This window comes from Falco punctatus, assembly GCF_963210335.1.
Source record: "Falco punctatus genome assembly, chromosome: 5".
In the NCBI taxonomy this organism is placed as follows: domain Eukaryota; kingdom Metazoa; phylum Chordata; class Aves; order Falconiformes; family Falconidae; genus Falco; species Falco punctatus.
Genome location: NC_137584.1, coordinates 34666138 through 34686162, shown reverse-complemented (window position 1 = coordinate 34686162; position 20025 = coordinate 34666138). Strand labels below are relative to the sequence as shown.

General features: G+C 57.8%; 1 protein-coding gene across 1 annotated transcript in view; it reads right to left on the bottom strand.

Annotated features, from left to right (window-relative positions):
- LOC308064864 (uncharacterized protein) overlaps window positions 1-13245 on the bottom strand; it is a 279371-nt gene extending 266126 nt beyond the window's left edge. The window contains exon 1 of the mRNA XM_080390026.1: window positions 901-13245. Coding sequence (XP_080246152.1) covers window positions 9612-10454 — 843 coding nt within the window. The 5' untranslated portion in view covers window positions 10455-13245 and the 3' untranslated portion in view covers window positions 901-9611. The remainder of the gene's footprint in view (window positions 1-900) is intronic.
- Window positions 13246-20025: the final 6780 nt, after the last annotated feature.

The following is a 20025-nucleotide window of genomic DNA, read 5'->3' as shown; positions in this document are numbered from 1 at the left end:
ACTTGGCTGCACCAACCATCAAAGCATTTCTGACCCCCAAGAACCTGTAGGGGGGAGAGCTATATGCTTAAGACATGCCACCAGTCCAGGGGTCCCCAAATTGTGGTACATCTACCACTGTGGTATGCAATATATTGCCAAATGGTATGCAGAAAAAAACCAGAAATCAAACCTCCAAAAATCCACCACCAAAACCTGTTACATCTGCCTTATCTCTGGAAGCGATAGGCAGGAGCCAGCTAGATCACTTTTGCTGTACACAGAGCTAGGAGCTGCTGTAGATGATTAAGGTGTGTGCGGAACATTGAGGGAAGGACTGGGGCAGCCCAGAAGAAACTTCTGCTGATGCCACCAGTGCATTTTCTCCCTCTAAACAAAGCCTGGGAACTCATGTCTTACATGACTGGCTAGCTGTTTTCCTAGGGTGGTACACAAGGTCACATTTCTTTCTGAAAGGAAAGCAGGGTTTGAGTGCCAGAGTGACTCCCATCACATTCAGAATTAGTAGGTGCTGTGAGCAAGGGGCTGCTTCTCTGGGAGATGCTCCAGGCTGCTGTGGCTCCCTAAGCCTGAGTACACACTTCATAAACCTGCTGTTGCCATGCTTAGGCAGTGCCCTGGATGCCATTCCCTGCTGCACGAGACCAGCTAATGTGTGACCTAAAGGAATTGCAGTCTTTTTGTTATTCTAGCAAACATACACAGACTTCTTCATGCAAAGTTTTACCTGATGAAAGCTTAAAAGTGTTAAAAATTAGGATATTCTCTGGTCAGAACAAAAATCAAACCAACTAGAATTAAGGCTGAAATAGTTTCAAAAGGATATAATAGAACATTATTGTAATTAAAAAAAAAAAAACCAACAACCCTCAGGTTAGAAGCCCTCAAAATAAAGCAGACGTGTAAAAAGAAAGTTTACATGTATCACAAGTGAGTGAGCTGATGGCCCATTTACTTACCAGCTGCACCTGGAGGGTATCTGAAAAGCCACTTTTGCTGGCCGTCAGAAATCATTTTAATCATCCATCCTCTATGGTCAGAGGCCTTCACAGCTCAGCTGTGTATGGACACCAGGGTTTGGCCAGCCCTTCAGGACCATCACATGAATGAAGCGAGTTGGCCTGTACATGCAGCTACATGCAGCACACAGCCCTCCTGATGGAGGAATCAGGTCCTTTCTCATTCAGTACATCCAGGCCTGAAGTTACTTTATCAATAATTTAAAATAGCAGTTGAGTGTTCAATCGTCATGACCCAGAGCAATGAGTCAATAAGGTCTTCCTGGTGTTTTATTGTTCTCAGGGAGGCACAGGGGAAAAAATGGTTGATTTAGAGCTAATTACCTGCCTTTTAGGCAGACTGAAAATGTGGCTTTACTATTATTGGTATTAATGTTCTACTGAAGCAAAAGACAGTTTGCATATGCTCTTGAAAATGTTGGTTGAGTCTGCTCTTCCTGCTCAAATACTGCTGTTAATGTTTGATAGCAGCCGCCTGAAAACTGAAGCCTTTGAACTGTTTATTGCTCTTGGGAGGTGGTTTGTCTTTTTTGTTATATATGTGTACTGGAGCCTAGCTGCAAGTTTCTTGGGCACAGCATAAATGATTAGAGCCCTGTTCAAAAGTGATGTTGGTTTTAAGTATTCTTTTTGGATGTTACCATTTCTACTTTCAAACGAAGTACTTTCAAAACCTCTACTGCTGAAGCACAGCTATGTGTGCTTGCACAGCTCCAAGGAGTGGTTGTGTGGTTACTCCACAGTAAGGATTAGTCACACATTAACCACAGCTGTAAAAACATGTCTATGGGAAAATCACATCCAAACACTGATGGTCTTTGAGTCTGCTGCTTATTACTGAGGAGGTGGGTTTCTGTACCATTTTTCTTCAGCATTGTGCAACATACATCTGGCCTGTTTGCTATCATGATGCATCATAGCTTTTTCTCTGGCAGTCTTCTACCTCCCCCACTTCCATGAACCAATGTCTACTGAGGTAGAGCTGACTCAGCCAATGTTCCCAAACCAGCAGGTCTTAGCAGCAAGGGCGCACTCACACTGTTAAGAGTGTTTAGCCACACTATTTCATTGTCACCTGAGGCAAAGCAGGTGATGCCAAATGATGACTTAGGGCTCTGTGATTGTAACAACTTTAGGCCCGTGAGGAGCAAGGACACCCTTGCTCATTGCCAAGATGACACTAAAGACTGTAGCAAGTGCTCTTGCTTTTTACTCAATAGAAAGCCGTCATCCATTACTGTCATTCTCTTCTCTACAGGTTACTACACCTCATTCTTACACAGGCCTTCAGCAACGTATGCTGCACTTGATTTCCAAGTCCTTCTCTCCAGATCTTCTCAGAGGTGATAAAGCTGAAGAACTCAGAGGGGAAGGAGAAAGAGGACAGCATCCCCTCTAGGAATGTGTGACTTGGTAGGGCCACTCTGCATCGAGCTTTGGCCTCTGATAGTTGTTGGTGCTGCAGTACACACTTCAGGGCTTCCAGGAGAGGGTCCCAGATCATAATTAGACAACCATGGATTCTGTTCTCCTCCCACTGCTGTTGAATTCCCTTGAAAGAATGACAAACCTTCTTAATGTGAATATGTCTTGGTGGGGGGGAAAGGTAGTGCAAATGAGAGATACACAAATAGGAATGCTTTCTCCAAAGCTGCTTTTGGCAAAGGAAGAAAAGCAGCGCTCATGAGGAGCATGTAATTACCATGTCCTCTGCCCCACCCTCACCGTCTCAAGAGAAAATTCTCTTTATACATTAGTCTGGCTTCTGAATTTACTGATTTGCTCCAGGCCTGTGTCACATGGCCCATTGCAAGTCAGCAACAAACAAAGTCTCTTTCATACAAATAAATGAGGCTCCTTTAGATTCAAGCTGCTTGTTGAGTACATCTAGGAGAACTGAGAATTGGGAACAAGGCAGTGCAGCTTTCTGGTATTGCTGGAAGTGATGTCCCTGTATTTGGGGACTGAAAGGGGGAATCCTCAGCAAGCTTCTGTGGTTCCATTCCTCACCGTGGCTCCTGCCCGGCAAAGGCAGTTTAGGCTGGGACAGGAACTTACATATTACCGTAATGTGAGAAGCTGAATTGCTCTGAGAAAGTGCATGTTTTCTGTACGTTGAGCTCATTTCCCTTGTTACCAAGCACCACTGCCTCTAATGCCTGCTCCAGCTTGTTTTCCTGTTACCCCAGTAGCACGTGATTCAGACCATCCTTCCCCTTCCCTACCTGCAATGAGTAATAGAAGTTTGCCTCAGGCTCCTCACGTTTTCTTTACATGGGGCAACATAAACTCCAACTTTGCCTTGAGCAAGGAGCCATTACTATTCATCTAGAAAACCCCTCAGAGCAAAAGGAGATCTGAAATTATCACAGTGGGTTCCTACGCTGATCGTCATGTGTAGGAGGATCCTGCACAACAGAATTCCTCTGGCCAGTTAGGACACTTTGCATGTTATTTTACAAGTGCCTCTTGAGAAGTTTGCTTCTGTTCCAATCAATCCTCCAGCACCTTTCCATTCCATTCATTGATGTGAAATGAGGTAAGACCAGTAAGAAACACCGTGGTACAATCTTCATAGAGCACTGCTACCTCTTCCCCTCCAAAGGCCAGTTACACAGCTTTCTGGGCTGTAGCTAGTGCCTAGCCTGCTGCTACTTCTTCAGGCACGCAAGGCCTGTATCACAGCCAGGGAGCCAGAAAGTATACTGAAGCTTCGGGAATGAGTGTTTAACCTCCCCCCGCCCCCTCCCCCCCTTAACATTACTGATGTTCTTGAAGCCAAATACTCCCTTGTTTATTCCAAAAAGCAAACATGTTTTGTTTTGCACTATATGTACACGGGCTTATGGGCCCAGCTCCAGCAGGGAGTGCCACAGCCGCACTGCAGGGCAGGCCTGACCCCGGCCCTGCCCAGAGAGCTGCTTCAGGACAGCGCTGGCTTGGGGCAGGGGGAGGCACTGGGCCACTCCCAGTTCGGGCCCGGCGGAAGGGGGAGGTATCCAGCTAGGAGCTGGCTGGGGTGGACAGTGCCCAGCAGCCAGCATGGAGGCCACAAGGGACCTCCCTTCGGGACACCCCAGGCCACCCTCCTGGAACTAGCATTGCTACTCTGCCCCATTCCATGCACGGGGGAAGTCCCAGGTCACAGTGGAAATGCTTTTCTGCTGCTCTCCTCAGCGTTCACACCCAGCATCGCTCAGCCCCCGCCACAGTGCCTGAGGCATGTGGACAGCCATCATGGTCCTCTCCACCGTGGAAGGGGGGGCCGAGAAGAGAACAGGGGATGAAAGCAGGCATGCAAAATTATTCTTGCAGAAAAATGGTTTAGGTAGTGAGAAACAAAGACGGAAAACATTTAAACACCGAGGACAAAGCTTCTCCACGCTAAGCCCAGCCTACACTTCCCTCCGTACACCTCAGCCCTGCTTGCTGCTCCCCCCCGGCCCCAGGCTCTGGTGGGCTGCGCCATCCCGCCGCGGCACGCCCCCTGCTGCTCCTCCCTCCTATTGCAGGCCGCCCTACCTCAGGCAACTTCTCTAGGGCGTGAAGGGACCCCTCTCATTGGCCCAGAGCTGCCATCGACTCCCCTGATTGGCCGAGCTCTGGCAGCCGTTAGGGTCGTTACGGAGCCTTTTGGAAACGACCAGAACCAGCTGCGGCCGGTACAGGCGGCCCCGCCGCCTCTCACAGAGGCCTCGCCTGCAGCACCCCGCACCCAGACCCTGTTGTTGGTGCCCAGCAGAGGCCCCCCCCTCACCCCTGCAGAGCCGAGGCTGAAGAGCTGCCACCGGAGCAGCCGTTGGTGACAGACTCTGCCCTCAGCACCATCACCACCTCCACAGACTCACACTGCAAGCGCGACCTGTCTTGTGGGGAACAGGGGTGGTCACAGGGACGAGGCCTCCCTGCCCCCAGCAACCCTTGCCCTCCGCCCCTGCAAGGCACCAGAAGACAGACATGCAGCAGCTGGAGCGCCTGATCATTGCCAGCTGACCTTGTCTTGCTATGACACACACCTCCAAGAACACCTCCAGCCATTCGAATGGTCCAATATCACAGCTTCCACACTTCGTCCCTCCTGGGGGGCAGCTGCTGGCAGTAACTGCAGGATCGGTGTGTGGCTCTGCACAGCCCTCTATTAGCCGATGCCAAAGCCTCGCTCCCTCTGCGGGGCAGCATTGACATGTGGCCATAGCCCCCAGGTTCTCAAAGCGAGGGTCTCTCCAGGCATCAGCTGCACCCCTGTGGCTCCAGCTTCCCTGCACCTCCACAGGCACTGCGAGGGGATCTCCCTGGGCAGGGACTGTGGGCAACCCTGAGGAGCTCTGCTCCACTTTGCACAGCAGGCAGAGAAGGGCCTTTGGGAGCTGCTCTGTGGCTCATGGCACAGGAACAAAGTAATTTTCAAGAGAACTGGAAGGTGTTAATTCAAAGCCAGTAAAAGAAAAGGCTGCATTTTACCAGTACGGGGCAGCCCCTCACCCTCTCTCACATAGGACATCCCTGCTACAAAACACTGTCAAGGAAAACCCTATGCACACAGAAACGAGATGCACCCATGGAAGCAGGGAGGGAGAACAGGAAGAACAGCAGCGAGAGAACTCATGTGTGGAAGTAAAGGCAGAAGAATCACTCTCCCAACTATTGTCATTAGCAAAGGACACTTGGGGAATTTATCTTAATTTTGAACATAGAATTACTGGTATAGCTATTGGGAAGCAAAGATGATAAACATTTGGGTTGTTGGGAACCTCATGAAGTTCAGCAAGGGGAAGTGTAAAGTCCTACACCTGGGAAAGAACAACCCTATGCACCAGTATATGCTGGGGGCCAGCCAGCTGGAAGGCAGCTTGGCGGAAAAGGACTGAGGGATCCTGGTGGACACCAGGTGAACATGAGCCAGCAATGTTCCCTTGCAACAAAAGCGGCTAATGGTATCCTGGTCTGCATGAGGCAAAGTATTGCCAGCAGGCTGAGGGAGGTAACCATTCTCCTTTATTCAGCACTGGTGAGGTCACACTTGGCTCCTATGTCCAGTTTTGGGCTCATCAGTACAAGAGAGACATGGACATACTGGAGAGAGCCTAACAAAGGGCCACTAAGGTGATGAAGGTACTGGAGCATCTCACATATGAGGAAAGGCTGAGAGAGCTGGGACGGTTCAGCCTAGAGACAAGAAAGCTCAGGGAAGATCTTACTAATTTATGTAAATACCTGAAGGGCGGATGCAAAGAATATGCGGCCAGATTCTTTTTGGTGGTGCCCAGTGACAGGACAAGAGGCAAGGGGCACAAACTGAAACATGGGAGGTTCTCTCTGAACATCAGGAAACCCTTTTTCACTGTGAGGGTGACCAAGCACTGGCACAGGGTTATCCAGGGATGTGGTGGAGTTTCCATCCTTGGAGATGTTCAGAAGCTGCCTGGACACAGTCCTGGGCAACTGGATCGAGGTGGCACTGGCTGAGCAGGGGGCTTGGATCAGGTGACCTCCAAGGTCCCTACCAACCTCAATCATTCTGCAATTTAAACACTTAAGGAAATGCAGGGGAACCTGCAAGAGCTCTTCCATCGCACTCCATTCTGACAATCCTCACTGCACTTTTCTTCTTGTTGAGGGATGCTGCTCACGTCCTGCACCTAAGACTTTCTCTTGCTCCAGTATGTACATGAGAATGTAGAGCTCCTAGTAAGCCCCAGAGCTCAGGGCTGTGATCCTTCCAGTCTCCCAGGGCTTTCAGTCACCTCTGTGCCACAGCCAGAGATCAGCTGCCCTGAAAGGGAGAGGCAGGGATTTTGCAGATGAACCCACCCCATACCACAGCAAGGAGGAGAGTGGTGCCCACAGAGGCATTTACCTCCTATTCCCAGGGTCACTGCTTATTATCATACAGCCAGAACAGGTGCTGGGGCCTCCATCTTCTTGGTCCCATGGCGGACACCAAACTTCATTCCTCTCTGCAACTTGCTGCCTTGAGGGACCTGCACTGCTCCCAGCACTGAAGTGCACTGAAGCAGCTGTGGTGTGCAGGGGACTTGCAGGAAACCAGGTAGATCCACACTACCTCTGGAAGCCTGAGGCATAAGGCAAGCCCCAGGTCCCCATCCTCAGGAACCTTATTGATGGCCACTGTGGTCTTCTCCCCAGAAGCTGGCACCAGAGCTGTTGCCTATATTACTAGTTCAATGAGGTGGAAGAAGTGAGTAGGGCATGAAGCCACTGCTCCTCCACACGCAAAAAAGAATCCCACAGGCACATTGCAGAAGAAATACATTTATTGTGAAAATGCCTGATCCTGGTAGAGGGATTTGCTGCTCCCTGGGTACACAGGCCACAGGGACCTGCTTCCCCTGGCCACCGGCAAGGGGAAGAGCATGGTCATATTAACAGGGAATGCACAGGGAGAGATACATTTGGCCAGTGGCAGGTCTGTTTTGGACATGACTGGTGCAACGGCTCTGCCCAAATGGGAGCAGCTCCTGACCTCTTCTCACAGAAGCCACTCCTGCAACCCCCGCGCTACCAAAGCCTTGCCACGTCAGCGCAAGGTGGTCACAGGCTTTCTCATCCCCCAGGGAGCCCAGGCAAACTTCCAGCCCCACAACAACCTGTGACCAGCCCCACCCAGCCAAAAAGCGTGGTGCCCGCAGCCTGGCACCTGGTGGGCACTAAGGCTCTGCTTCCCATCCCCTTTGTCATCTTCCCTTGGGTCTCCTCACCTCTCTGCTCCCCCCCTTCCTGCTCCCAAAGTGGGCCTGGCCTGTGCTTAGGAGCTTTTGTCTAGTGCAAGGGCACTCTGAACAGCAAATGAGAATGAGTCGCAGCTGCCAGCCCCCGACTCCCAACTTTCAACTTGCAATTCGTTACTCGCAGCTCCCTACTCCCAACTCCCAGCTCCTGACACCTGACTGCTAATTTAGAACTTGTAATTTCAGCTCACAACTCCTGGGCCTAAGAGCAAAATAGCAACATAACCTACTGTGAGAGAGCTCGTCCTTCCTCCTCCATCGCAGAGAGGGCATCCCCTGTGTCACAGCAGGAAGCACAACAGCCTCAGGAGTCCAGCTCCCCTTGGGTCCACTTTCTGCGTAACCTGATTGTGTTTATACCTTCCAGTGTGGAAGCATGGACTATAGCATCCCTGTGGCATTGTACATTCTGAAGCAAATACCAGACACTTAATATGTCAGCATGATGGCTGCCGGAGACAGCAAGCTGCAGGTGGTAACGGCTGCATAAGGACATTTAGCCCTTCCTGAGCACCGTGTCCTGCTCCCGTGTTGCTCTCACTTTGACGCAATGGTGCTATGGCCAACATATGTCAGGCCTCAGCATGATCTCCACGTGACCCAAAACTGGACAAGGATTTCAGTGAACAATCACATGCCCTCACTGGAGATGCTGGGGCTCTCAGGCACCTGGCCTGGTTGCTCCTGGGGAGCTCCCTCGCTCTCTGACCATTCTGCCTGGCCAGAAGGGGAAGGCCCCTTGAGTCCAAGGGCCCTGCTCCTTGTCCTCGGTGCCCGGCAGGGTGTCCCTGCTGGCCGTGCTGCTGCCAGCTGTTTCCCCGTGTTCCCTTTTGCATGGGGGTGTCTCCTCATCCTCCTGAGGCATTTCTCGCTGCGCTCTCAAGAACGCTGCTGGCCCGCAGCGGGCTGGAGCCTGCATCCCTCGCAGGCAGGTGTCCACAGGGTCTGTGGTCTCTTTGTGTGGGCCAGGGAGCTGCTGCTCCCCAGGCAAAGAAAGACTCCCATGGGCTCACTTCAGAGGAGACACATTTATTGGGAGGGCTGTTGCTCCTGGTAGGGCCTGGAGGGGACCTGCTGCTCCCTGGGTCCATACGCCGCTGAGCCCTGCTTCCTCTGGCCACTTGCAAGGGGAAGAGCACGGTCACATTCCCGGGGTCGGGCTGCTCTTTGCCCTCCCGACTTGCAGCATGTGGACAGGCTCCCCCTGAGCAAGAGGAGCTGCTGTCCCCAGGGCTGCTGCCACCTTGCTGTCCCCTGGCCTCACTGGCTCCGTGTCCGGATGGCACCTGTCTCTCCCACTGAGCAAGCCTCACCCTGAGAGCCCACCAAGTCCTTCCCCATCACCTCCTAAGGTGGTCACAGGCTTTCTGCTTCCCCCAGGAGCCCCGCAATCCTCCAGCCATACAACAACCCGCGACCGGCCTCACGCACCCAAAGAGCATGGTGCCCTCGGCCTGGCACCTGGTGGGCACTAAGGCTCTGCTTCCCATCCCCTTTGTCATCTTCCCGTGGGCCTCCTCTCCTGTCCTCTCGTCTCCTCCTCTTCCTGCTCCCAGATTGGGCCGTGTCTGTGCCTAGGAGCTTGGTGCACGGGCGCCCTAACAGCAAAGCAGGGTGAGGGCGAGCACACAGCAGCTGCTGCCTGGCAGAGGTGGTGTCTCTGCCTCAGGACTCCTGGGTCTGGCTGCTCTCAGGGGGGCACGAGCCTGGTGTGGTCCCACCGCACTAGAAGCCGCCCATGCCGATAGAGAGGGATCCGTAGGGTGGACCCGCACACGTGGAACTGCAGAGAATGCTGGGTGGCAGCAGCCCTCTTCTGGCCCTGCTGCCTCTTGGGCCTGTCCTATGGAGGAGGCCTTTCCTCCACCATCCCTCCCGTTCCTGCTCCCAGGCCTGCTGCAGCAGATGGAGCTGAAGTCTGGGAGCCTTCACTGCCAGGCAGGCTGTGGCGTGGGGCTTCGCTGCGCTCGGGGCAGAGCCTGCTGGAGCCAGCCGTGTGCAGATCCAGAGGGTCGGCAGGGTCATCCTGCGGACCAGGGAGCTGTTCTGCCGGCTTCGTGGTCTCGACGTGCCTGTCCCCGCACCAGAAGGGAGAGCGTTCGGGCAGCTCAGTGCACCCCTGCAGAGGGGGAGGCTGAGTGGCATTTTGCCCCAGGGCAATGTCTTCAGAGCTCTCCTTGTCTTCCAGGACCCTGGTTGGCAGTGGGTAGTTCTGTTGTGTCTTCAGACTTGCAATGCGATACTCCGGTGTCCATTTCATAGCCTCATAGTCTAGGAAGGGTGGGTCGTTGTCCATGGGAACCACCACCCCGTTGTGCTCTTCTGCTCGCTGAGGTGGTGGAGGAGTTGAGGCTGGGACAGTCTGCGGAGTCTCGTCCACATTGGCTGGCGGGCCCAGGTCCTTCAGCAGTTGCGCTAATGGGATGAGGCCCTCCAAGGCGTCCTGGCCTCTGTGGTCTTTGATAGGCGTCTCTGTTTCCCTGGAGCAAACATCAGGTGCCTCTGGAGGTGGAGTGGGAGCACCCAGCTGGATCTCAAGATCTTGCTGGTGCTGGTGCACGGTGCCGGCCTCAAGGCATCTGTCCACTTCCTCCCTGCAGGGTGGGAGAGTTGCTGGGCCAGAGTGATCCTCCAGGTCAGCCCTGGGGTGGCCCAGGCCAGGGTGGATGCTGGAGGCATGAGCCATGTCTGCTCCATGCACAAGAGAAGCCAGAGACGCCTGTGAAGAGCAGCCAAAGTCACTGGCCCTGGTGTAAGGCCGGGAGTCGTCACTTGAAGGTGTCAAAGAGACACTTGAAGAGTACGCATCTTCACTGGCCGTGAGGGAAATCTCAGAAGTGTCGCTGTCCTCAGATGTCTCCAGGCTGAACCTTTATGAAGAGGAGCAGGAGGAGGAGGCAGAAGGAGAGGAAGCTTAAGCCCGGCACTCCAGAGCATCCTGGGGCCATCCTTCCAGCCCCCAAGGAGACAGCAGGCTGTGTCACTGCCCACTGCTGTGGGATCCCACCCAGCATGTGCCTGAGGCCCCCTCCGTGCCTGCTGGGCACAGCGGTTCCCTCTGCCCCAGGAAAAAGGGGAGACACTGGCAGCTCTGCGTCACGGAGATCGTTGCCTCCAGAAGGGCATCTGCCCTTACATTTTTGGCCCATAGATTTCCCCTCGCCCTCCCCAGCCAGCAGCCCCAAGCCATGCCCCCCATTGCTGTCCCCATTCCCTCCTCGGTGGCCTCACATGTCCAAATCTCTATTTAGGTCCTCCATGCTCTTCTGTATCTCATGGACGATTGTTTCATACATGCCAGCCATCTCCAGGTGTACGGGAGAGCTGCAGAGGGGCAGAGGGCAGTGTTAGCGGGACCTCTCTTGGTGGGGGTATCCCGGAGGGGTACCAGCGGGGACGGCTCCACCTACCACATCCTCCAGGGCTGTGGGGATCGCAGGGTGTCAGAGGCCACAGGCAGAGGATACAGAATGAGCTGATGGGGCCTCCGCACACGGGTCCGTAGGAACATGGAGCCAGCGAGGGTCTTTGCAGGACACCTGCCCTTGCCCAGGGCTCGCTTACTTCTGGCGTCCTCCTTGTTGCCTCTGCATGGGCGCTCCTTTGGTCTCCTTTCCTACCCAGGCAGGGCAAACAGTGCGTTAGAGGGGAGCGTTCCCTGCGCCTGCTGGGCACCGGCAAAACCCCAGAGCCCAGCCAGGGCATGGCTGGGAAACGGCCTCCTGTGCCAGGCAAGGGCCCCCCAGCCCACCCCTGGGGCTGCTCCCGGGCCCCTGCTGACCCCCCACCCTGCTGGCCAGGGCACAGCTCTGCACCAGCACTGACTCCTACCTGGGCCTTGGCCGTGGGCACTGTGAGGCGGCGGTAGGCAAGCACCACCAGCACCAGCAGCAGCCCCAGGAAAGCAGAGAAGGCGACGAAGGCCGCTGGCCCGGGGAACCAGCTCATTGCCGAGGGCGTGACGGGCATGCCTGTAACACGTGCCAGAGAGAGCCAAGGAGAGCTTGAGGAGGCGCAGCCGCACCCAGCTCGCAGTGCGCTTGCTCTCCCTTCCCAGCTCAAGAGCCTCTGTCTTCGCCCGGCAGCTCTCAGGCAAAGTGCTGCCTGGCCTCGCTCAGGCCCACGTTCTTATTGGCCCTGCGATTGTGACGTGTCACCCTTCCACCAGCTGTGATGTCACCAGCGCTCCGCTACGACAACATTTGTGATGCAGGGGCGACGGGGGCAAGTGACCCTCCCTGAGCTGAGCTGAACCGAGGGAGGCGACAGTGCCCTGAACACGCCCGGTCCCGAGAGCTGGCCCTGTGTAGGGCCACACAAAGCCTCTGGCCTCTCACTAGGAAGGGCCAAAGCCCGTGTCCCGGCCTGCGCCGCCCCTCCCGAGAGCCTGTGAACTGCCTGTTGGCTCTCTCGAGTCCCAGCCACCCCGTCCCCATCCTCCGTGCCGTGCCCAGTGTCCATAGCTGGGGCTGTCCCCACCCGCTCTGCTCCTGGCAGGGGCGCTGGGACGGGCCCTGGCTCTGCCAGACCTCGCTGCTGTCTTGCCGGAGACAGCAAGCTGCAGGTGGTAACGGCTGCGTAAGGACATTTAGCCCTTCCTGAGCACCGTGTCCTGCTCCCGTGTTGCTCTCACTTTGACGCAATGGTGCTATGGCCAACATATGTCAGGCCTCAGCATGATTCATCTCCACGTGACCCAAAACTGGACAAGGATTTCAGTGAACAATCACATGCCCTCACTGGAGATGCTGGGGCTCTCAGGCACCTGGCCTGGTTGCTCCTGGGGAGCTCCCTCGCTCTCTGACCGTTCTGCCTGGCCAGAAGGGGAAGGCCCCTTGAGTCCAAGGGCCCTGCTCCTTGTCCTCGGTGCCCGGCAGGGTGTCCCTGCTGGCCATGCTGCTGCCAGCTGTTTCCCCGTGTTCCCTTTTGCATGGGGGTGTCTCCTCATCCTCCCGAGGCATTTCTCGCTGCGCTCTCAAGAACGCTGCTGGCCCGCAGCGGGCTGGAGCCTGCATCCCTCGCGGGCAGGTGTCCACAGGGTCTGTGGTCTCTTTGTGTGGGCCAGGGAGCTGCTGCTCCCCAGGCAAAGAAAGACTCCCATGGGCTCACTTCAGAGGAGACACATTTATTGGGAGGGCTGTTGCTCCTGGTAGGGCCTGGAGGGGACCTGCTGCTCCCTGGGTCCATACGCCGCTGAGCCCTGCTTCCTCTGGCCACTTGCAAGGGGAAGAGCACGGTCACATTCCCGGGGTCGGGCTGCTCTTTGCCCTCCCGACTTGCAGCATGTGGACAGGCTCCCCCTGAGCAAGAGGAGCTGCTGTCCCCAGGGCTGCTGCCACCTTGCTGTCCCCTGGCCTCACTGGCACCGTGTCCGGATGACACCTGTCTCTCCCACTGAGCAAGCCTCACCCTGAGAGCCCACCAAGTCCTTCCCCATCACCTCCTAAGGTGGTCACAGGCTTTCTGCTTCCCCCAGGAGCCCCGCAATCCTCCAGCCATACAACAACCCGCGACCGGCCCACGCACTGGTGGGCACTAAGGCTCTGCTTCCCATCCCCTTTGTCATCTTCCCGTGGGCCTCCTCTCCTGTCCTCTCGTCTCCTCCTCTTCCTGCTCCCAGATTGGGCCGTGTCTGTGCCTAGGAGCTTGGTGCACGGGCGCCCTAACAGCAAAGCAGGGTGAGGGCGAGCACACAGCAGCTGCTGCCTGGCAGAGGTGGTGTCTCTGCCTCAGGACTCCTGGGTCTGGCTGCTCTCAGGGGGGCATGAGCCTGGTGTGGTCCCACCGCACTAGAAGCCGCCCATGCCGATAGAGAGGGATCCGTAGGGTGGACCCGCACACGTGGAACTGCAGAGAATGCTGGGCGGCAGCAGCCCTCTTCTGGCCCTGCTGCCTCTTGGGCCTGTCCTATGGAGGAGGCCTTTCCTCCACCATCCCTCCCGTTCCTGCTCCCAGGCCTGCTGCAGCAGATGGAGCTGAAGTCTGGGAGCCTTCACTGCCAGGCAGGCTGTGGCGTGGGGCTTCGCTGCGCTCGGGGCAGAGCCTGCTGGAGCCAGCCGTGTGCAGATCCAGAGGGTCGGCAGGGTCATCCTGCGGACCAGGGAGCTGTTCTGCCGGCTTCGTGGTCTCGACGTGCCTGTCCCCGCGCCAGAAGGGAGAGCGTTTGGGCAGCTCAGTGCACCCCTGCAGAGGGGGAGGCTGAGTGGCATTTTGCCCCAGGGCAATGTCTTCAGAGCTCTCCTTGTCTTCCAGGACCCTGGTTGGCAGTGGGTAGTTCTGTTGTGTCTTCAGACTTGCAATGCGATACTCCGGTGTCCATTTCATAGCCTCATAGTCTAGGAAGGGTGGGTCGTCGTCCATGGGAACCACCACCCCGTTGTGCTCTTCTGCTTGCTGAGGTGGTGGAGGAGTTGAGGCTGGGACAGTCTGCGGAGTCTCGTCCACATTGGCTGGCGGGCCCAGGTCCTTCAGCAGTTGTGCTTCTGGGATGAGGTCCTCCAAGGCGTCCTGGCCTCTGTGGTCTTTGTTAGGCATCTCTGTTTCCCTGGAGCAAACATCAGGTGCCTCTGGAGGTGGAGTGGGAGCACCCAGCTGGATCTCAAGATCTTGCTGGTGCTGGTGCACGGTGCCGGCCTCAAGGCATCTGTCCACTTCCTCCCTGCAGGGCGGGAGAGTTGCTGGGCCAGAGTGATCCTCCAGGTCAGCCCTGGGGTGGCCCAGGCCAGGGTGGATGCTGGAGGCATGAGCCATGTCTGCTCCATGCACAAGAGAAGCCAGAGACACCTGTGAAGAGCAGCCAAAGTCACTGGCCCTGGTGTAAGGCCGGGAGTTGTCACTTGAAGGTGTCAAAGAGACACTTGAAGAGGGCCCATCTTCACTGGCCATGAGGGAAGTCCAGGAAGTGTTGCTGTCCTCAGATGTCTCCAGGCTGAATCTGTATGAAGAGGAGGAGGCAGAAGAAGAGGGAAAGCTTAAGCCCAGCACTCCAGAGCATCCTGGGGCCATCCTTCCAGCCCCCAAGGAGACAGCAGGCTGTGTCACTGCCCACTGCCGTGGGATCCGACCCAGCATGTGCCCGAGGCCCCCTCCGTGCCTGCTGGGCACAGCGGTTCCCTCTGCCCCAGGAAAAAGGGGAGACGCTGGCAGCTCTGCGTCACGGAGATCGTTGCCTCCAGAAGGGCATCTGCCCTTACATTTTTGGCCCATAGATTTCCCCTCGCCCTCCCCAGCCAGCAGCCCCAAGCCATGCCCCCCATTGCTGTCCCCATTCCCTCCTCGGTGGCCTCACATGTCCAAATCTCTATTTAGGTCCTCCATGCTCTTCTGTATCTCATGGACGATTGTTTCATACATGCCAGCCATCTCCAGGTGTACGGGAGAGCTGCAGAGGGGCAGAGGGCAGCGTTAGCGGGACCTCTCTTGGTGGGGGTATCCCGGAGGGGTACCAGCGGGGACGGCTCCACCTACCACATCCTCCAGGGCTGTGGGGATCGCAGGGTGTCAGAGGCCACAGGCAGAGGATACAGAATGAGCTGATGGGGCCTCCGCACACGGGTCCGTAGGAACATGGAGCCAGCGAGGGTCTTTGCAGGACACCTGCCCTTGCCCAGGGCTCGCTTACTTCTGGCGTCCTCCTTGTTGCCTCTGCATGGGCGCTCCTTTGGTCTCCTTTCCTACCCAGGCAGGGCAAACAGTGCGTTAGAGGGGAGCGTTCCCTGCGCCTGCTGGGCACCGGCAAAACCCCAGAGCCCAGCCAGGGCATGGCTGGGAAACGGCCTCCTGTGCCAGGCAAGGGCCCCCCAGCCCACCCCTGGGGCTGCTCCCGGGCCCCTGCTGACCCCCCACCCTGCCGGCCAGGGCACAGCTCTGCACCAGCACTGACTCCTACCTGGGCCTTGGCCGTGGGCACTGTGAGGCGGCGGTAGGCAAGCACCACCAGCACCAGCAGCAGCCCCAGGAAAGCAGAGAAGGCGACGAAGGCCGCTGGCCCGGGGAACCAGCTCATTGCCGAGGGCGTGACGGGCATGCCTGTAACACGTGCCAGAGAGAGCCAAGGAGAGCTTGAGGAGGCGCAGCCGCACCCAGCTCGCAGTGCGCTTGCTCTCCCTTCCCAGCTCAAGAGCCTCTGTCTTCGCCCGGCAGCTCTCAGGCAAAGTGCTGCCTGGCCTCGCTCAGGCCCACGTTCTTATTGGCCCTGCGATTGTGACGTGTCACCCTTCCACCAGCTGTGATGTCACCAGCGCTCCGCTACGACAACATTTGTGATGCAGGGGCGACGGGGGCAAGTGACCCTCCCTGAGCTGAGCCGAACCGAGGGAGGCGACAGTGCCCTGAACACGCCCGGTCCCGAGAGCTGGCCCTGTGTAGGGCCACACAAAGCCTCTGGCCTCTCACTAGGAAGGGCCAAAGCCCGTGTCCCGGCCTGCGCCGCCCCTCCCGAGAGCCTGTGAACTGCCTGTTGGCTCTCTCGAGTCCCAGCCACCCCGTCCCCATCCTCCGTGCCGTGCCCAGTGTCCATAGCTGGGGCTGTCCCCACCCGCTCTGCTCCTGGCAGGGGCGCTGGGACGGGCCCTGGCTCTGCCAGACCTCGCTGCTGTCTTGCCGGAGACAGCAAGCTGCAGGTGGTAACGGCTGCGTAAGGACATTTAGCCCTTCCTGAGCACCGTGTCCTGCTCCCGTGTTGCTCTCACTTTGACGCAATGGTGCTATGGCCAACATATGTCAGGCCTCAGCATGATTCATCTCCACGTGACCCAAAACTGGACAAGGATTTCAGTGAACAATCACATGCCCTCACTGGAGATGCTGGGGCTCTCAGGCACCTGGCCTGGTTGCTCCTGGGGAGCTCCCTCGCTCTCTGACCGTTCTGCCTGGCCAGAAGGGGAAGGCCCCTTGAGTCCAAGGGCCCTGCTCCTTGTCCTCGGTGCCCGGCAGGGTGTCCCTGCTGGCCATGCTGCTGCCAGCTGTTTCCCCGTGTTCCCTTTTGCATGGGGGTGTCTCCTCATCCTCCCGAGGCATTTCTCGCTGCGCTCTCAAGAACGCTGCTGGCCCGCAGCGGGCTGGAGCCTGCATCCCTCGCGGGCAGGTGTCCACAGGGTCTGTGGTCTCTTTGTGTGGGCCAGGGAGCTGCTGCTCCCCAGGCAAAGAAAGACTCCCATGGGCTCACTTCAGAGGAGACACATTTATTGGGAGGGCTGTTGCTCCTGGTAGGGCCTGGAGGGGACCTGCTGCTCCCTGGGTCCATACGCCGCTGAGCCCTGCTTCCTCTGGCCACTTGCAAGGGGAAGAGCACGGTCACATTCCCGGGGTCGGGCTGCTCTTTGCCCTCCCGACTTGCAGCATGTGGACAGGCTCCCCCTGAGCAAGAGGAGCTGCTGTCCCCAGGGCTGCTGCCACCTTGCTGTCCCCTGGCCTCACTGGCTCCGTGTCCGGATGGCACCTGTCTCTCCCACTGAGCAAGCCTCACCCTGAGAGCCCACCAAGTCCTTCCCCATCACCTCCTAAGGTGGTCACAGGCTTTCTGCTTCCCCCAGGAGCCCCGGCAATCCTCCAGCCATACAACAACCCGCGACCGGCCCACGCACTGGTGGGCACTAAGGCTCTGCTTCCCATCCCCTTTGTCATCTTCCCGTGGGCCTCCTCTCCTGTCCTCTCGTCTCCTCCTCTTCCTGCTCCCAGATTGGGCCGTGTCTGTGCCTAGGAGCTTGGTGCACGGGCGCCCTAACAGCAAAGCAGGGTGAGGGCGAGCACACAGCAGCTGCTGCCTGGCAGAGGTGGTGTCTCTGCCTCAGGACTCCTGGGTCTGGCTGCTCTCAGGGGGGCATGAGCCTGGTGTGGTCCCACCGCACTAGAAGCCGCCCATGCCGATAGAGAGGGATCCGTAGGGTGGACCCGCACACGTGGAACTGCAGAGAATGCTGGGCGGCAGCAGCCCCCTTCTGGCCCTGCTGCCTCTTGGGCCTGTCCTCGGGAGGAGGCCTTTCCTCCACCATCCCTCCCGTTCCTGCTCCCAGGCCTGCTGCAGCAGATGGAGCTGAAGTCTGGGAGCCTTCACTGCCAGGCAGGCTGTGGCGTGGGGCTTCGCTGCGCTCGGGGCAGAGCCTGCTGGAGCCAGCCGTGTGCAGATCCAGAGGGTCGGCAGGGTCATCCTGCGGACCAGGGAGCTGTTCTGCCGGCTTCGTGGTCTCGACGTGCCTGTCCCCGCACCAGAAGGGAGAGCGTTCGGGCAGCTCAGTGCACCCCTGCAGAGGGGGAGGCTGAGTGGCATTTTGCCCCAGGGCAATGTCTTCAGAGCTCTCCTTGTCTTCCAGGACCCTGGTTGGCAGTGGGTAGTTCTGTTGTGTCTTCAGGTTTGCAATGCGATACTCCGGTGTCCATTTCATAGCCTCATAGTCCAGGAAGGGTGGGTCGTTGTCCATGGGAACCACCACCCCGTTGTGCTCTTCTGCTCGCTGAGGTGGTGGAGGAGTTGAGGCTGGGACAGTCTGCGGAGTCTCGTCCACATTGGCTGGCGGGCCCAGGTCCTTCAGCAGTTGTGCTTCTGGGATGAGGCCCTCCAAGGCGTCCTGGCCTCTGTGGTCTTTGATAGGCGTCTCTGTTTCCCTGGAGCAAACATCAGGTGCCTCTGGAGGTGGAGTGGGAGCACCCAGCTGGATCTCAAGATCTTGCTGGTGCTGGTGCACGGTGCCGGCCTCAAGGCATCTGTCCACTTCCTCCCTGCAGGGTGGGAGAGTTGCTGGGCCAGAGTGATCCTCCAGGTCAGCCCTGGGGTGGCCCAGGCCAGGGTGGATGCTGGAGGCATGAGCCATGTCTGCTCCATGCACAAGAGAAGCCAGAGACGCCTGTGAAGAGCAGCCAAAGTCACTGGCCCTGGTGTAAGGCCGGGAGTCGTCACTTGAAGGTGTCAAAGAGACACTTGAAGAGGGCCCATCTTCACTGGCCATGAGGGAAGTCCAGGCAGTGTCGCTGCCCTCAGATGTCACCAGGCTGAACCTGTATGAAGAGGAGGAGGCAGAAGAAGAGGGAAAGCTTAAGCCCAGCACTCCAGAGCATCCTGGGGCCATCCTTCCAGCCCCCAAGGAGACAGCAGGCTGTGTCACTGCCCTCTGCCGTGGGATCCGACCCAGCATGTGCCCGAGGCCCCCTCCGTGCCTGCTGGGCACAGCGGTTCCCTCTGCCCCAGGAAAAAGGGGAGACACTGGCAGCTCTGCGTCATGGAGATCGTTGCCTCCAGAAGGGCATCTGCCCTTACATTTTTGGCCCATAGATTTCCCCTCGCCCTCCCCAGCCAGCAGCCCCAAGCCATGCCCCCCATTGCTGTCCCCATTCCCTCCTCAGTGGCCTCACATGTCCAAATCTCTCTTTACGTCCTCCATGCTCCTCTGTATCTCATGGACGATTGTTTCATATGTGCCATCCATCTCCAGGTGTACGGGAGAGCTGCAGAGGGGCAGAGGGCAGCGTTAGCGGGACCTCTCTTGGTGGGGGTATCCCGGAGGGGTACCAGCGGGGATGGCTCCACCTACCGCGTCCTCGAGGGCTGTGGGGACCGCAGGGTGTCAGAGGCCGCAGGTAGAGGATACGGAATGAGCTGATGGAGCCCCCTCACACGGGTCAGTAGGCACGTGGAGCCAGCGAGGGTCTTTGCAGGACACCTGCCCTTGCCCAGGGCTCGCTTACTTCTGGCGTCCTCCTTGTTGCCTCTGCATGGGCGCTCCTTTGGTCTCCTTTCCTACCCAGGCAGGGCAAACAGTGCGTTAGAGGGGAGCGTTCCCTGCGCCTGCTGGGCACCGGCAAAACCCCAGAGCCCGGCCAGGGCATGGCTGGGAAACGGCCTCCCCTGCCAGGCAAGGGCCCCCCAGCCCACCCCTGGGGCTGCTCCCGGGCCCCTGCTGACCCCCCACCCTGCCGGCCAGGGCACAGCTCTGCACCAGCACTGACTCCTACCTGGGCCTTGGCCGTGGGCACTGTGAGGCGGCGGTAGGCAAGCACCACCAGCACCAGCAGCAGCCCCAGGAAAGCAGAGAAGGCGACGAAGGCCGCTGGCCCGGGGAACCAGCTCATTGCCGAGGGCGTGACGGGCATGCCTGTAACACGTGCCAGAGAGAGCCAAGGAGAGCTTGAGGAGGCGCAGCCGCACCCAGCTCGCAGTGCGCTTGCTCTCCCTTCCCAGCTCAAGAGCCTCTGTCTTCGCCCGGCAGCTCTCAGGCAAAGTGCTGCCTGGCCTCGCTCAGGCCCACGTTCTTATTGGCCCTGCG